This window comes from Eucyclogobius newberryi, unplaced genomic scaffold (genome assembly GCF_026437365.1).
Source record: "Eucyclogobius newberryi isolate DKJ021-1_F unplaced genomic scaffold, fEucNew1.0.hap1 SCAF_2, whole genome shotgun sequence".
Lineage (NCBI taxonomy): Eukaryota > Metazoa > Chordata > Actinopteri > Gobiiformes > Gobiidae > Eucyclogobius > Eucyclogobius newberryi.
The window spans coordinates 31,294,444-31,312,833 of NW_027315834.1; the positions used below are offsets into that span (position 1 = coordinate 31,294,444).

The window sequence follows — 18,390 nt, forward strand, 5'->3', positions numbered from 1 at the left end:
TGCTGCTATATTCGAACACAACAGGCTGTAAACTTGAATCCAGTCTTTATTCTGAGTAGAAAAAAACAGAAATGACAAAGTTACAGAGTTTAAAAAGCTCTAGAAAGGTTTTAGTCCAAACTTATCATTAATTATATGCGTGACAAAGGCACTTGCGACTCGTGATAAACGTGATGTTTTTTCAGACATCATTTGACTAGTTTTCCTCATAAATGATCAGTTTAGACATGTTTACTCTATATAACTTTAGTGTGAGTGGTTTTAAAGGCCCGTCAAAGTATTTTGTTTTCATTCAAAGTCTATGTGGACGCACAGCCAGGATGTCCAGTATTTTGGCAGCACGTTTAGAGCATCGGATTCTCTGGACACTCTGGAGCAGCCGACGCTAAAGTTGGACAAAGCTGAACTTTTTGCCAGCCGACACGGAGCAGCAACCAATCAAAGATGACGCTCCAGTGACCTACGCATTCACATTTGGAAGAAGGACCAAAACAAACCCTGCACTGGTCAAAATCACCCAGACACAGCTCTTGGAGCAAATGATGATATTCACTAAACTCTGCTCACCTCTGAAGTTTCTGTGTGACCCAGACGAGAGGATCGTCTCAGTTTTTGAAAACACCAGGAAACACAACAATTCCTCCTCTGCAAATGCATCTGCTGGGGACTTTATTTACAAAGGCCTGCCAGCCTCAAATATACAGGCATTGGCTGCCTGCAGAAGCTTTTAGATAAAGTCAGGGGTCCAGATTTGGACGCCGCAGTCTGAGCGCTCCTTAAAGGCGTAATGGGCGCATGCGCACTCCACCCGGGCGGAAGCACATAAAAGCCTCGCGGTTGGACGTGCGTTTGTTTATTAGCGCGACCGATCGCATCGCATCTCTCGTCTCCCGTAGATTTCTCTTTCTCTGTCTTCATTTTGTCCTGTACACTGAGGGAACTATATTATGATAGATCCATGCACTTGGACACAGGGAAACGTGCTGCTCTCCTGGGACGAGCCAGAACGAGGCTGCAGGTGAGCAGTAGGTGCATCTTAAGACTGATACGTGGCAGGACTAATCGGCCGTCCAAGCCACGAGGGAATGAGACTCAGATTTAGCACCATAAAATGGTCCATTACGCCTTTAAGCAGGAAAGGAGAAAAGAGAATGCAGTGTGTAGAGCGGGGAAATGCTCTGCACTGAATACTGTATATTCTGTTGTTTCTTCAGCTCTTCTGTTTACCAGTAAGATGATACACAGCACTTTGTTTGGACATGAAGGAGTAAAGTTAAAATATACTGCTTGGGCAGGGCGCGGTCATGCTCACAGAGCGGTTTGTGTTTTGTGTTGTGTTCACTGAGTGAGGCCTCTATCTAAAGCCAAAGAACTGGAAGTTAGAAAATAATGAACTTTATTCTTTTGGTTCCAGTAATTCTTGGACGTTTTCGGCTGATTCCTCCTTAGAACCGAATAACGGGGCCCAGCTCTAGCTGTGTATCTGATCATACAGACTCTGTGGAGGAGGGATTGTCTTTGCTGCTGAACACGATGACGACACCGTACTGGAGAGGTCCAGAGAGACACTTCTGATAAATAATCTAAATAAAACAGGAAATTCTCAGAATTGAAAAGTGTGAAGGCAATTTTACTCTACTCTTCCAACCTTTCTAACCTGACTCAGTTTACCTCACTTCCCATTTCCTCGGGTCTTCACAGGCTCCAGGACGATGCACCCTTGTGGCGTGAGGTGTGTCACTCTCACACACCTCAAACTCACACTCTCCTCCACACCGGCCACATTGACACTTTCCCTTGCACACTGCAGCCACATGAGCGTACAGGAGAAGCACTTCAGGGGGGCCCGTCGAAAGGTAACTTCCCCTCAAACATTAGACACACACACATACTTTCTACAGACTCTCCTCCAATAAATCGACACATCCTCCCCACACACACCAGGAACATCCAGAAAGTCCTCAACATCAAAACCAATAGGCACACTATAACTTCTGGGCTTTCCATCAAGTGGGAAACATCGGAGGCACAGATGTCTTCTCACTGTCAGTCATTACCTTTCCAACAACATGAGGATCCTTGAATATACCGTTTCAATAGTCACGGCCATCAGTCCAACACAAAATGACTCCTCACTTTCTGATTGATTTAAGTCTTTTTCCTCTTCTAAGTCGTCTCTTTAACATTTGCTTCCATTTCGCTGTCAGATTCAGACTCCGCGCCAGGTTCACCATACTTCTGGTCCGGTCCCCCACAAGACAATACTCCTCCTCAAAGCTCTGATCCCTTGTGCTACCCTCAAAGATCATGCATGGGTTAAAAACACTTTCATGTTGCGTGGGGAGGAGGGAAGTGTTCTTCTATAGGCGCCTGTGGGTCATCCAGAGAGAGCACGAGGGCTGTATTGTTTTCTGTTTAGAGGACGGTCACATGAAGAGAGAAAAGACATGTTGAACACAAAACTAGGACTATTAAATATATTGCAGAAGAAATACAAAATGCAAAGCTTGTCACAACGACACATAAATAGCTGCAATAATGGAAAATGTTAAGTCTATATGAGAGGTTTGACTACACATTTACATTAACGTAGTGAACATGATTACATTTAAGATTTCATTTAATATTTTGCCTGTTGGTCAACCAGTTTGACAAAAAGTTTATAATGTTACTTCCTGGTTGGACGTGGGCAGCAAATATGACATAGGTAGAGGTAATTCTACAACTGTTACCAAGCAACCGGACCCTAAACAAGAGCCAAAATCGATACAAATTACACAATATTTATGATTTAACAAAGATATATATAACATATAACACCTTTATTTTGTTTGATGGTTGTTTAAACTGTCAGAAAATTGTAAATTGTCTCTGTGTTTTCAATGGCACGTCACCGTTTGATGACATCACAGAAGGATTCTGTTTAGAACTCAGCTGTACTTCCTGTAATTTTACAACTTTTTATTTTTCAAAATGACTTAACAGAAGTAAAACTATAACTATTTACCACAGGTCCCATCTTACCAAACTAAGTTATTATTAGAGAACCTGTCATATAGACTTTAAATAAGAGTTGTGAATGCAACACTTTTCTCAGTGTAGGACAAAATAAAATAAAACAACTATTTGAGCCACTCCCCTCAGGCAGGAGGTCCATCCGCCACAAGAACCGTTTCCTTCCTTCTGCCGTTGGACTCATGAACACTTTCTAACACTTGTCACTTTAACCATAATTTAATCACTCACTGCACTGTTCACTTCTGCACTGCATATGTAAATTCAACTGTGAATTTTGTGTATATAGAAAGCCTATTGTTATTTTTAACCTATAGCAGGCTTTTTCTTTTTTACTTATATAGGTTGTTTTATCATTGTTTGTTGTTTTATGTTGCATCGAATCACCAAAGCAAGTTCCTATGTTTGTAAATTCTGTTCATTGACCATTGACCATTTTGTTTTTTCAGAAATAAAGACAATTGTTGAGGCAGAGTTGCCTTAATATGTAACTGATGATGAATTATTTTTGAAGTCTACTTGGAGTGTTGAGGCAGCTAAGACAAGTGTAGATGTGTTTTGCAGGTTTAAACTGCCATCTAGTGGACAAATTATGACACTGCGTACACGAGGGCTGCATGGTTGTTTCCTGAATCACCTGCTTCATATAGTTAGGGTGTTAAACTTTGGTTCTGTCTCCTGTGAGACCTAAGAAAATAATGCTGTGGAAAAATGCCTAGATAAGGTTTATCTTTTTAAACTCGTCCTCGCACTACCTGTTCAGAAGGCTATTTGGTACGTTTCAAAATCCTGGCCACAGCCTTCAGAGCCCTTCATGGCCAGTTGTCTGTGTGACCTTCTCCACAATCATGTCCTAATCTCAGGTCTGCTGAACAGCAGCTGTTAACTTTAAAAAACAACAACTTAGACCTGCAGCACTTTGTGAGCTAATCTCTTTGAAAAGTGTTCTGTGAATAAAAGTCCTTCCTTAAATTTGAAAGAATTTTCAAAAATGATTCCCTCACCACTAAAATAAATACTTCCAAACAAAAACACATGTTCCTTGTCACAAATAGTGGCAATGGCATCTCTTCAGTCTTCTGGAGATTACTGACCAGGAGTTTGACAACTCAGAACTGAAACTCTTTGGATCCTTCACGTCCACAGATCCAAAGTGTTTCCAAAGATCCTCAATTGTCAGGGTCATGAGGGACTGGGATGGAGATATGTGACTGGAGACGTATCGAACTGTAGAGATGTAACAACAAAATACGTTTTTATATTTTAATGCAGCTGTCGTCTGTTCATTGCTGTTCACGTGTTCCACTCCTCCAGGGACCGTTACAGGGGCGACTGCACTTTAGAAGGTCCATGTCATCACCCTGACCTGTGGACACGATGCTCCTCATCTGCCTGCTCCTCTACTCTAGAGGAACAGCTCCTCATCTGCCTGGATGAACTGAGATGAGTGGTTCTGTCTCCAGTTTATCTGCAAATGGAAGCACCTCAGCCTGTCCGTCAGTGGGATTAGGATCTCTCCTTCCCAACAGTTGTGGCACACACACTTACTTTACACATCACACATACACATTTTTCATATTTATTATGGTGTGCCAAAAGGCTATTGAGGGCATTAATCTTTAAAGATGTGTGTGAGTAAGATGGTGGTTGTGCATTTCACACAAGATAAAATCATTACTTATTTCAAAGCAGTTAGTCCAGCATTTAGTCCTTACAACCATGGATTCATGCAGTTCTAGCTCCCTCTACTGGCCGGAATCCCGCCACAAAGTATGCCTTAAAATTTGGGGGTGTCTGCAGAGTTTTAGCGCGGTTAAGGTCAGGGTTAAGGTTAAGGCATGAGGCTTTAAGGTAAATGCCGGGGTCCCTGAAACTGCGCAGCTATTTGACTATTTGATATACTCTCCAGCCACTTAAAATTTTGTGAATAGGCCCATGTACAAATGGCTTCAAAATTAAATGAGAAAATTGTAATAAAACTGCAAGTGAAATCAAAATAAACGCAGGCTAACATTGTTAATCCACATTTGTCTGCACTACAGCAGTAAACCCACAAATTGCATTCAACCATAAAAAAAATAAAAAGTTACAAGAGATCAACGGTAAATACATTTTATTATTTATTAAATTTTCAAAACATGTTTAAAGTATTCAAATGGTCAATTATAAACTCGTCATTACACCCACAAAAAAGTTAATCAGTTAAATGCAACTTTTATAACAGAAAATAAACATTCCTCCTTCTATGTACAATCATTTATTATTTGACGAGTTCATATTACAGTAATGTACATATTGACATACGCTACAGCAGCCATTTTGCACGGATAAATGGAACATCCAAACGTTAGAGAAACTGAACTGATGAGACGGTCTGTGCTGTACACATGGAGACGCAAGAACACGTCCCGTTCATGCCACAATCCGACAATTCTTTTATCATATACTTCTGGATTTATGGAAGAGGATACCCCAGGTTTGCCCGCGAGTTTCACCTTTGTACTGCATAAGCGACGCTGTATACGCGGACTATAAATTAGGTAAACAACATCCACGTGTAACTTCGTAGGCGCGCAATAACGGCAAGCCAAGTCAGCCAATCAGACGAGTTCGGGAGCTTAATTTATTTACTGATCATTCGTCACTCGAGCATGTTTGGACCCAGATGTTGTTATCAGACTACGGAATGAATTTGAATCTTCTAACTACTTGTCACTGTGCCTGAACACTGACGCATCATATCTACATTTTTATACAACTATAAATCGACGCTACATAGTCATTAACGTGCTTTATGTACAGTGATATGAAGTCTCTGCACTTTGGTGTGAGCTCTATAGTGGCCAAAAGTAGCTCAAGGCACATGTACACGTTCTCCGCATGGAAACGTGTAGCAGTAGCTTATTAGCTCCGTTGTATTTGCTCGTTTACCGTCTTGCTTCACAGGTCCCTATAGTGAGCTGGTAGTTTGTCTTTCAATGCAAATCAAGCAACTAACTAGCGCTTTTCTTCTGTGCAAACTTCAAAGTGAGGCACTTCAAATGATATAATTTCAAAAACAAAACTGCCGTCATCTGTCAGCAAGAGAAACCATATGAATCCAATAAAATAAAAAATAAATACATAAGGCCCACAATAAAAGTTCTCACATACAAAAACAAATTGCAATGTTTTGATAATTAGGTAACCTCTTTCCAAACAGTGCTTTCATATTATAAACATGACATGGCTATAGCAGTTAGCATCAGTCACTAACTTAACTATGAACAGGATCCCACACTCGGCTTGAAAAATAGTTTGAAAACTTAATGTGAATTTTTGAGCAGATGCCAATATCCAATATTTGGCTTGTTGCTATGGACAATATCAGATATTAGGATTTTAAAATAACTTTTCTCTTTTAGTAAAAATAGAAACAAAATGTATTTATCTGGGACATAAAATCGTTGGTGGCGTGATTTTGTAAATATAAAGCCAAATTTTTAGCCTAATTGACCATTTTTACTTGTCTGACAAATCTGACGCAGTATGGACAAACTCCCCCATATCATCGGGGCTGATACAGGTACTGCAAGGGTGCCCAACCCTAAATTAAAAAGGACAATGGGAACATATCACCATCTTTCACTTTACGCTTACCATTTTCTTGTTTGCATTTGTGAGTCAGTGGTGATAATGCTGTACATTTATGCACATTAAGCAGGATTATAAAGGGGACAGGGCTTTGGACACCTTCTACCAAGAAATATTGTACAAAACCTGTAATTTCCTGTATTTTAGATTAGGTTTTTGATACATTCAGTTGGTCTGCCTTGCATAAAATAGGGGCAAATTCATAGAATATGATGTCTTAAAGGCTTTGGCCAAGTCGACAGCATCTTGTGATTATTATTATTTTACTGGACATACAAAATCTTTGTAGATGTCCTTTCACTGCATGGAGAAATTCTTATTAAGGACAAAATATTTCTTCCAGGAAAGGTGATTCTTTTCCCAGTTTTCCAGACCGTGTGGGAACCCTGCCTATGTGGGAATGTTGAAATTAAAGTAAGATCCACAAAACCTGCCTTAAATTTCAACATTGTAAACCAGTTGCTGTCTTTCATAGTACTTCAAGTTGCTGCCTGCCCTTCTTATAAGGCATCTCTAAAGTGCACAGCAATGAGAAACACATGGTTATGTAACCATCACGAGTCCATGTGGTTTAAAAAAACAAAGAAGTCACAAGACAAGGGGTGTGTCTGCTTAAGACAACATTAGCCAATCCTGACCTTGCATGTAAAGCAAACTAAGCAGTAGTGTTAAACATTCTATCTGCAGTAAAATGTAGGTGGAAGGAACACTTTTCTTTAGATGTTCTTAGAGAATTCATCTTTTTTTTTAAAGCTGATAAAGTGTGTATTTGCAAATAAAGAGGTCACTTTCTCTTTGCCTGATGTTCTGCTGTAACTACATGAACCATCAGATTATTGGCGTTCATTTTTGGATCCACATCACTGTATGAACAGAGTCCAATTCGTCACAATAAAACTTGATCAAAGGGTTGAAAAGGGTGGTATTCCCATCTAGTTGACAGTGACAGAGCGTGGGCTCATTCTAACAGGGGGAAAGGGAGTAAGACGAAACTCAACCGTGCAAGATTCACATTATTGTAGCAGGATTTCTACTTTTGCTCACATATATAAGCAATATCTGGGCCCCTCCTTACTTCAATGGTATGACTGAGAATAATGGAAGATTGTTGTGATCCACTTGCTCATTAGAGAACATCTTGGGAGAGTTGGACCTGAACAGGTCGGACTCCCAGTCGTGCTCATTCCTGCAAAGACCTCTAGAGGGCGCTCTACAGTGTCCGGGCGGGACCAGTGCAGGGTGGGAGCAGGGGCGAATGGGGAGAAGAAATGGAAGGCTGGGCTCTTATTCAGGTAAGGTCAATGCCGCCAATTCAGGTTTCATCTTGAAGTACTGATTGAAACGCAGAACTGCATATCTAGAAGTAAACAAAAACACCGGGAATTAATACATCAATTAAAACTGACAAATGGAAAGTGTCGTCAAGGTACAAAACAATTCTATATTGAGGGAAAGGCTCATAGATTGATTCCACAATAATAAAAAGTCTTTATAGACAGAATAGTGTGATTTTCAACACAAAGTACTTCCTTTACTGTAACAATGTGGTCTCATCTGGTTCTTCTGATTAAGACTATTCTAAAACTATAAAAGTCCAATATTTTTCTATTTATACACTTCTTTACCACTTCAGTATCAATACTTCAAATGAATGTTGTTTTGATACTACTTTTAACATGAATTAATATCTGTATTGACAATCTACAAGTGGATTTTACCATCAATAACAAATAATGTCCAGGGATATATTGGCGTTATCGGTGAAATCCTTGTCGAGAGATTCAGTTATTATTAAATGTGTTTGTAAGACTGACATTTGTGGGATATGGAAGGGTTATGTTTTGACAACTGCGATTGTATGATGATGTACTCTAACGTAAGTGCAGAAACATCGATATGGCTGTGGGTTATTCCTTATATTTTAGCACATACCCCAAGAAGTCAAAGTCGATAGTCGAAACCTTGGCTTGAATCAGTGCCCAAAGGCCCCAGAAGAAATGAGAAGCCTGCGAAGACATAAATGGACAACAAATGAAGAAACATGCTTAACATTTACCTAAAGACTGTATATTTACACAAGTACTCTGAAGCAGAAGCTCTATGACAACGGCAAATTGCTGACATACAAGACAATGACATGCTCAACTATCTCTCTCCCCTGGCCTCTTTTCTGCTCGACGATAAAGACTCACGGGACGAGTGCCACACACGGTAACCACAGCAAACCTGCCCGCCCACATGTCAACTGAACTGCAGCCACGACAACATAGGCCACATCCTTCCAGCGAAAAAGGATGATGCAGGGCACGTAACGCAGCCCTTATGATCATCGTATTTTCCGGACTGTAAGTTGCACCTTTTTTCATAGTTTTTGCCCGGGTGCGACTTATACTCCAGAGCGACTTGTATGTGATATTATTAACTCGTTATTTTTACACTGGCAACCGCATTTCACATGATTATTTTGTGACAGAGGAAGAAGAATTCAATAGATTTAGTGATTTGGGATAATTCTGATGCTTTGGTAAACTTGTTAGCATGTTCTTTATGCTATAGTTATCTGAATAACTGTTAATATGTTAACATACCAGACACTTACCACAGTTCATTGTCTGTGCGTCATGTAGCTGAAGGTGTTACGTTAGCATACGTACACCTATTCATCATGTTTCCATTTCCGTTATTTTGAATTGCATTTCTAGATTAAATGTCTATTCTTGGTATGCGCTTTTGTTTAACGCGCACGACAAAAAATAGCCATTGTGTCCCGGGGCAACACCACAACTCCGGAGAGGAAAGTCCATCCCAGTAACTGATCCAACGAGGTAAATGAAACCTGTGGCGGATCGTAATAAGTCACCATTTTAACTGCCGATTTACAATTTGTTATTTTATAGTTTATTTCAAAGGGATGATAAACTTTTTCTGTTAGACACTTTTGTAGAAGCAAGTCATGGCACAATTTCCAAAGTTTTAACCCTTGACCGCCATCTGTTTTCGTTTAAACACCAGAGAAGGATGGCTTCCGTCGTGAAAAACAGACTGAGAAAGACAATGCGCGAACAGTTCAGCCTTTTGCCTTTGCTTTTTGAACAAAACCTATGAGTAATATTTCGAGTATGTGCGCTGTAAAGTGGACAGTTTTGGTGTTAAAAATCTGAGCGCGTACCAAAGTGAACTTGTTGACTTGGATGTAAAGCGTTTCCACCTCTCTGTCCGTCACGTCGCAGGCCTGGCCCTTGAGCTCCTTGTAGGCCTCGAGATACGAGCGCAGCCACAGCAGCTGGAAGTCCCGCTTGGGGTACTGGCTGTAGTCCACCTCGTCGATACCTGCAACACGAGCGCGCAGCGTTAGCATCAGCGTGTCAGAAGGAACAACCCGGCGATCACTCTTTTTCCTAGTTACCTGCAAACTCATTGAAATGGTTCCCAATGTCGTAGGCTTGGTAATTGTACCCAGCGTACTCGTAGTCTATAAACTTTACGTTTCCTGAAAAGAGAACGGACATCATTTAGACAGAGACACAGAGAATGCCATATAATGATGATGATGATGATGAGTTTGCCGTTTTTAATAAGTGAAATTGTTGTCATGGTCGCATTATGTAATCTCTAGTGTTACGCTGAGAGACCAATAGTCAGGGCAGGGATGAAGAGTTTGCATTTTGGGAAACGCTAACCAAAAACAGAATGAATAAATAAGGAAAGGTGCATCGCTAAAGGTAGAGATGATGTAACATGTCTACATGTTTGATTTGTTTAGTGTTTGACTAAAGCTTAGTCTCTTATTAAAGATATGGTAATGCAAAGATAAGACTGTATGAAGTAGCATTTTCTGCCTTTTTTTTTTTTTACTAATCTGAAAAACAGACGAATGGGATTAATTACTAACAAAAATGTATGTACAAATATTTGTAAAGCATGCAGGAAATATACTGTATACAGGTAACTAAGAATGTGGAAAGCGGGAAAATGCAAAAGGAGCTTAAGGTTAGAAAGGGCAAATGAAAAAATAAAAAAAGCATGTTAGTTCAATGGAAACCCAGTTTCTCAATCTCCTGCCCTCAGTCAAAGCTCAGAAGGCTGTTTACCTAAAGCCTTAGTGTACTCAACTGTCAGGAGTAAAGTGCCTGAGTGAGTACTTAAGTACAACCCATCAACTATTGACTTTTATAGTCGTGCGATGGTAAAAGGCTGCATGCATTAACAAAGCAACGAGCTATGAGCCTGACGTTGAGTTATGTTTAGGCCTGGTGCAGAAACTATTTCTATTATTATTGGGTAATTGACTTATACAATTATATTGAGCAAGGAGAGTGGAAACAGGTGTTAGAAACACATTAGTTCAGAAAACAGAGGTGGTTCACAAAATCCAAACCCTTATTCTTCCAAGCCCTACTTCAACAGACCTCATTGCATTAAATGTGCAATGAAACCGTAAGTCTAGAATGTCTTTAGTAGCGTTTAAGGTAACATCTAAACAGTTTTTGAGGTGGTGGACTACAGAGAAAGACACTTTGAGGTGGGTTACCCGGCGCCGTGTAGGTCCTAGCGGGACACAATGAACACCTCCAGGCAGTGGCTATAGCCCCCCTGTGCAGCAGATGAAAAGGTTGGGGCAAACACATCTTTCACACATGCTCACTCTCTAACTGACTCAAGTCTTTAACCATGTTCATGAGGGGAGCTGAAAAGATCAGACAAAGCAGTTTACTTGCTTATCCCACAACGCCCCTTCAAAGCTCCGTTCTCATTGGTTCCCTCTGGGCCCAATGGAATGACACTGGTGTAATGACAAACTGTAACAGTCTTCCTTCAGGCTGATGTGGCCCAGTACAAAGTGTTCACTTTTCTCTGAAACAACTGGGGTCTGATGAGGTACTGATGTTGCCACAGGCCATACCAGTCCAACTAGAACGAGGGCTTTTTGGGCAGAACTCAGAGCATTGACATCATGAAATTATGGCTTGAAGCCATGTTCAAACCTATGGATGGTATGTTAGATATGCAACTCAAGAACATAACATTATGTTAGTCATTTAAAATGAGATATGAAGGTAAAGTATGGATCTGGAGCTGATCCTAAAGTGCTAATAATTTCTAGTCATTTCACTGCATGCACCACGTGTTGAGTTCTGGTGGTACAGTAAATAACCTCTACTGAAGTCTCTAAGCCTGTGTGGTGGGTTTTTATTATCCCAGAGATGCGTGGAGCAGGGCGGCCACAACCTCAGCTTTCAGTCCTGGGGGAAAAAATGCTACAAACACAAGGAGCGGTGAGAAGACCCCACCCGCGCGACAATGAAACCGACTCCAAACGTCCCTCCCAAAGACCTCATACTACTGATACATTATTACACAGTACTACACGTACAGGATGAGAGACCACTCAGTTGACCAATTCCTCGCCTTCAAAACCACCACTATGAAGTGGTCATTAAAGCTTCATTCTTAATTGTTTTAAGTTTGTTCAGGCCATTAATAGCGGCTTGTTTTGTGTGTTGAGCTTACAATTAGAACAGGTCTAAAAGAAGACATTACATTTACCAGTGGTCAACAACTAATCAAATTAATTGAACCTTATTGTATACATTTCTGTGGTGTGGTGGAAAGCACGAGTCTCTTTTTGATAACATAGGAGGGGTCTGCCTGTTGTATTTGTAGAGCTCAAAATAAATACTGACAATGAGTGAAGCATGTGATTAGGGCTCACCAAGTCCCAGGCCAAGGCCATTTCAAACAAACAGTCACACAACTGCACTTTAGAGACTTTAGAGACTTTAGAGGCAAAAACACGCACCAGCTTCCTTGTTGTAAATGATGTTCTTGCAGAGCAGGTCATTGTGGCAGAGGACGACAGGGGAGCCCAGCTGACACAGGTCCTGCTGCAGCCACAGCAGCTCTTCTCTGAGGCAGCGCGGACTGGGCACCTCTGTGGTCAATCTGTGCGGAAATGAAAGAGTAAATTAAAACTACAGTGGTAGTCGAGTCATAAAGGGAAGTCTGGCAGGACCAAACCACAACCACATGTGGACAAATGACTTATGAGAAGTAAACAAAACGAACGAGGTGAAACCCCAACAAACAAACATGACAGATGAGTCATATTTAATTGCGTAGCGGCTACCTGCTCCTCATAGAGCTGTCGGGTCGGGTCCTGTAATGTTGCGTGACGCGCTTAAGAGTAATGAACAAAGATGCTGGATCCATATTGCATTTAAGGTGATTTAATGGTGCAAAGGTAACAGCAGAACATAAGCGGGTGTGAATACAGATGCCAGAATTTTGCATTGATGAAGCGAGTTGATAAAAAAGGAAACTAAAATCAAAAGGTGAAACGGAAGCGGTCAACAAAAATTACAGCTACCTAGAACCAAACTCTCCCTGCCCTGCGCCGCAGGTGGATTCAATTTTACATCTCCACTCACACACACCCATGACCACGTGACACCTCGCCCCTCCCCAGAGGAGCAGCCACACATACACACATTCACACACTGCCCACAAACAGTCTCCTACAAATTGTATTCACAAAGACAAAAACTGGTTTCGTGCCATCCATGACAACCAGAAGCCAGTTTTTTTGTTTTCAATGCATGAAGTTAGAAACACAATGTCTCAGTGGCAGATATCTTAGCTACAGTGTTAGCTTTAAACACACGAGTTACCAGTACTTCCTAGTCACGTGAGACAGAAGGGTAACCACATTCATGCTGCATTTTCATTTATATGACGGTTTATGGTTTGTGTGGGCAAAAATAAATAATAAGAGTAATCGGTTTATACAGAACAGAGTGTCCATGAGGTTTTTGAAAAGTAACAGCCTGTCCCTGAACAAAAACAACTTTTTGTCTGGTGCCAGAGTCACATGAAGTAAGTTCTGCACACTTCCTGTCGCATTCCTCTTTGTGGTTATGTCTTGACTGATAATATATAGTTTGGTTGTACAATAACACACAACTACTCTGTTTATAGCTCACAGATAAGATGAAGGTTAAGTGCGGGCTTAACCATAAACTTGGCAGACACACATTTGAAAATTAAACTACCCAAATTCACAATTGCTAAATATTCACAAGGAGGAGGATGTTTAGACTGAAGGAAAGAATAGCATTTTTAACTTAAACTATAAAGTGGATATGCCAAACTTGAGTGGAATACTAAAAGACATGCAACTATTAGGTCCAAGACATGTTTTAGAGGTTAAATGATCTCACCTTGTGTGACGCTCAGGATCGTTGAAATATTTGGGGATTAGAGCATAGTATTTTCCCATTTTCAGCCACAGGTCGGACTGGGGCACCCAGCCATTGTGCGCATGGATGGCATGATATTTGGCAAGCTGCCTGGCAATGAGTCTAGAGAGGGATTAGAGGATCATTAAACATATGAAAAATGTGTTATTTAACCAGTTTTGATTCCACAAATTCACCACATTTATCATGCCAACCACGTGACCTTTATGTTGTTTACAAAACAGACAGACATTTACCGAAAAACAGGTTTGCTGCGAATGTGTTCTGGCTCCAGGGCAGTTCCTTGGAGAAATTCATAACACAGTCCATTGTTGAAGGTACAGTACAGGGCAGGAGCACAGCGATTCGCCTGCAGCACCCGGAAACTCTTCACTTCGTTCTCCCGGTCCACCAGCAGCTCCGTTTTGTTACCATAAATACGGACCAGAACCACATCCTGCATGACGGGGCCCACATAGCACCCCAGCAGCTTGTTGGTGATTCCATCTGTGAAGAACTGGATTAACAACACAAACCAACATGTTACAGATGTATTCACCGTTCATTGATGTAGCAGACTTGCCTGACCAGCCATTCCCAACACGTTTTGACTACTTTACAAAACCTGAGGGTCTGGGATCCAACCCAGTCGCTCCAATTTCCAAACAAAGTGATTGACAGGCGGATTAACCAATCAAACGCATTGTCCGTTCGTGTCTAAGCAAACAGGTAAATAAAGTTATGTATTTTGTTATGGATGTTACGAAAATATGAGCGACGTCTTCAGCATTTGAGAGACACGTGACAAAGTCTTCCGCGTTGGAGAGACACGTGACACAAAGTCTTCTTCCGCGTTGGAGAGACACGTGACACAAAGTCTTCCGCGTTGGAGAGACGCGTGACACAGTCTTCCGCGTTGGAGAGACGCGTGACAGTCTTCCGCGTTGGAGAGACGCGTGACACAAAGTCTTCTTCCGCGTTGGAGAGACGCGTGACACAAAGTCTTCTTCCGCGTTGGAGAGACGCGTGACACAAAGTCTTCTTCCGCGTTGGAGAGACGCGTGACACAAAGTCTTCTTCCGCGTTGGAGAGACGCGTGACACAAAGTCTTCTTCCGCGTTGGAGACGCGTGACACAAAGTCTTCTTCCGCGTTGGAGAGACGCGTGACAGTCTTCCGCGTTGGAGAGACGCGTGACACAAAGTCTTCTTCCGCGTTGGAGAGACGCGTGACACAAAGTCTTCTTCCGCGTTGGAGAGACGCGTGACACAAAGTCTTCTTCCGCGTTGGAGAGACGCGTGACAAAGTCTTCCGCGTTGGAGAGACGCGTGACACAAAGTCTTCTTCCGCGTTGGAGAGACGCGTGACAAAGTCTTCCGCGTTGGAGAGAGATGTGACACAAAGTCTTCTTCAGCGTTGGAGAGAGATGTGACAAAGTCTTCTTCAGCGTTGGAGAGAGATGTGACAAAGTCTTCCGCGTTGGAGAGACGCGTGACACAAAGTCTTCTTCCGCGTTGGAGAGACGCGTGACAAAGTCTTCCGCGTTGGAGAGAGATGTGACACAAAGTCTTCTTCAGCGTTGGAGAGAGATGTGACACAAAGTCTTCCGCGTTGGAGAGACACGTGACACAAAGTCTTCTTCCGTGTCGGAGAGACGCGTGACAAAGTCTTCTTCAGCGTTGGAGAGAGATGTGACACAAAGTCTTCCGCGTTGAGAGACACGTGACACAAAGTCTTCCGCGTTGGAGAGACGCGTGACACAAAGTCTTCTTCCGCGTTGGAGAGACGCGTGACAAAGTCTTCCGCGTTGGAGAGAGATGTGACACAAAGTCTTCTTCAGCGTTGGAGAGAGATGTGACAAAGTCTTCCGCGTTGGAGAGACGCGTGACACAAAGTCTTCTTCCGCGTTGGAGAGACGCGTGACACAAAGTCTTCTTCCGCGTTGGAGAGACGCGTGACACAAAGTCTTCTTCCGTGTTGGAGAGACGCGTGACACAAAGTCTTCTTCCGCGTTGGAGAGACGCGTGACACAAAGTCTTCTTCCGCGTTGGAGAGACGCGTGACAAAGTCTTCCGCGTTGGAGAGACGCGTGACACAAAGTCTTCTTCCGCGTTGGAGAGACGCGTGACAAAGTCTTCCGCGTTGGAGAGAGATGTGACACAAAGTCTTCTTCAGCGTTGGAGAGAGATGTGACAAAGTCTTCCGCGTTGGAGAGACGCGTGACACAAAGTCTTCTTCCGCGTTGGAGAGACGCGTGACAAAGTCTTCCGCGTTGGAGAGAGATGTGACAAAGTCTTCTTCAGCGTTGGAGAGAGATGTGACACAAAGTCTTCCGCGTTGGAGAGACACGTGACAAAGTCTTCTTCCGTGTCGGAGAGACGCGTGACAAAGTCTTCTTCAGCGTTGGAGAGAGATGTGACACAAAGTCTTCCGCGTTGAGAGACACGTGACACAAAGTCTTCCGCGTTGGAGAGACGCGTGACACAAAGTCTTCTTCCGCGTTGGAGAGACGCGTGACAAAGTCTTCCGCGTTGGAGAGAGATGTGACACAAAGTCTTCTTCAGCGTTGGAGAGAGATGTGACAAAGTCTTCCGCGTTGGAGAGACGCGTGACACAAAGTCTTCTTCAGCGTTGGAGAGAGATGTGACACAAAGTCTTCCGCGTTGGAGAGACACGTGACACAAAGTCTTCTTCCGTGTCGGAGAGACGCGTGACAAAGTCTTCTTCAGCGTTGGAGAGAGATGTGACACAAAGTCTTCCGCGTTGGAGAGACGCGTGACACAAAGTCTTCCGCGTCGGAGAGACACGTGACAAAGTCTTCTTCCGCGTCGGAGAGACACGTGACAAAGTCTTCTTCCGCGTCGGAGAGACACGTGACAAAGTCTTCTTCCACGTCGGAGAGACACGTGACAAAGTCTTCTTCCGCGTCGGAGAGACACGTGACACAAAGTCTTCCGCGTCGGAGAAACGCGTGACACAAAGTCTTCCGCGTCGGAGAAACGCGTGACACAAAGTCTTCCGCGTCGGAGAGACGCGTGACAAAGTCTTCTTCCGCGTCGGAGAGACGCGTGACAAAGTCTTCTTCCGCGTCGGAGAGACACGTGACAAAGTCTTCTTCCGTGTCGGAGAGACACGTGACAAAGTCTTCTTCCGTGTCGGAGAGACACGTGACACAAAGTCTTCTTCCGTGTCGGAGAGACACGTGACACAAAGTCTTCCGCGTCGGAGAGACACACAAGACAAATTAGCAGCGGTAGTTGGACAGGTCAATGCTGGAGAGTTTTTTTGACGCCCCCCAATGGTCCGAATCCAGACCCTTACGCATTCAAACAGAATGCAGGCGGGGCTGGCGGGTCAGGCAAGGAGCAGGACAGGTTTTATTCGAGACATATAGAGCCATTTAGGCCCCTGTTCCTCATCCCACTTATTTACAGAATGTCCCATCTGTCATTGATGCCCCCTGTTGACAAAAAATATGAGATTTACAAACTAATATCGTTTATCTCGCAAAGAAATGAAGACTTTTTCAGTGTACTGGTATTCATGCGTGTAACACGTTGACACCTGTTGCTCTGGGTGCGTTTGGATTGCTTGAAACTGATAAATATACAGTGTTATTGCAGTTTTTCCTGTTTTAAAACGACACAGTCCCTCCCTCCACGTTCCCACCACACGGGACACGACAGGATTGTTAGGATTTTTATTTTTCCACCACGAAGCAATGACTGGCATTTGCTGAGTATCCATTTTGCCCACATTGAACACAAAATAAACGGTCCCCAACACGTCACTACGTAATCGCGTACAAAGTCACGTTTATCGCACGTTTAATGCCACAGATAAGGAGCGATAGTTATCATGGAATAAGCAGACATAAATATGCCCGTTTTGTCACAAGAACCGTGTCAGCATCAAATTGACGACAGTTTATTAATTTAGCAACAAAATAAAAATAAGAATATCGTCCCTTCACCCCCGCGTGTCCGTGTTGCGCGCAGCATTATAATAAGACGAAATAATTCCGTTAGCGTTTCCGTGTTTGGTGACGCAGTGGCAGCAGCGCCGCCGCCATGGCCCGGTTTGACGCAGATGAGGGTCAATGAAAGGAAACGGTGACCCATTTAAGCACGTTTAAATCACATTTAATCACATTTAGAACACATGAAACCGCAGCACACCTTTAACGCCACGACACTTGTCTCGATAGCGCGCGACAATCGAATAAGCGCCACGCGACCACGGGTGGCGTTTCGAGCAGATCCGCGAGCTTTGTTGTCATTTATCTTTCTACGCGTGATTAAACTGTGAGCGTGAACGTGAACCGCACCTTCATTTTGACCTCAGACGGCTTCCAGTTTGGCCGCAGCGCCTTCAGGAGCTTCAGCGCGTCGGGCCGGTAGTCGTTCTCGTCCACAGTGACGGCTATTTTGGGCACGGCGGGCGCCTCCGCGGGGACGTGGATGTACTTCGCCATGGTCTTTGCACTCGTTCGTTCGTTTGCAGCGGCG

At 43.0% G+C, this 18,390-nt stretch overlaps 1 protein-coding gene across 1 annotated transcript; it reads right to left on the reverse strand.

Annotated features, from left to right (window-relative positions):
- Positions 1-5,111: 5,111 nt before the first annotated feature.
- etnk1 (ethanolamine kinase 1) lies at positions 5,112-18,390 on the reverse strand. The gene is made up of 8 exons (XM_072455030.1): positions 18,210-18,390; positions 14,141-14,400; positions 13,866-14,006; positions 12,449-12,591; positions 10,055-10,138; positions 9,818-9,978; positions 8,581-8,654; positions 5,112-8,005 (listed from the first exon to the last, which is right to left on the reverse strand). The coding sequence occupies exons 1-8, from the start codon at positions 18,354-18,356 to the stop codon at positions 7,933-7,935; spliced, it is 1,083 nt and encodes a 360-aa protein (XP_072311131.1). The 5' UTR covers positions 18,357-18,390; the 3' UTR covers positions 5,112-7,932.

What these genes read in the sequence shown, in the direction of transcription:
- etnk1 (XM_072455030.1), bottom strand. Translation starts at nt 18,356, where the DNA reads ATGGCGAAGTACATCCACGTCCCCGCGGAGGCGCCCGCCGTGCCCAAA. An exon ending in GATCCTGAGCGTCACACAAG is followed by an intron (nt 12,592 to 13,865) that starts GTGAGATCATTT and finishes ATTTCCGCACAG; the next exon opens with ATTGACCACAGAGGTGCCCA. An exon ending in AAGTCAACAAGTTCACTTTG is followed by an intron (nt 8,655 to 9,817) that starts GTACGCGCTCAG and finishes ATGTCTTCGCAG; the next exon opens with GCTTCTCATTTCTTCTGGGG.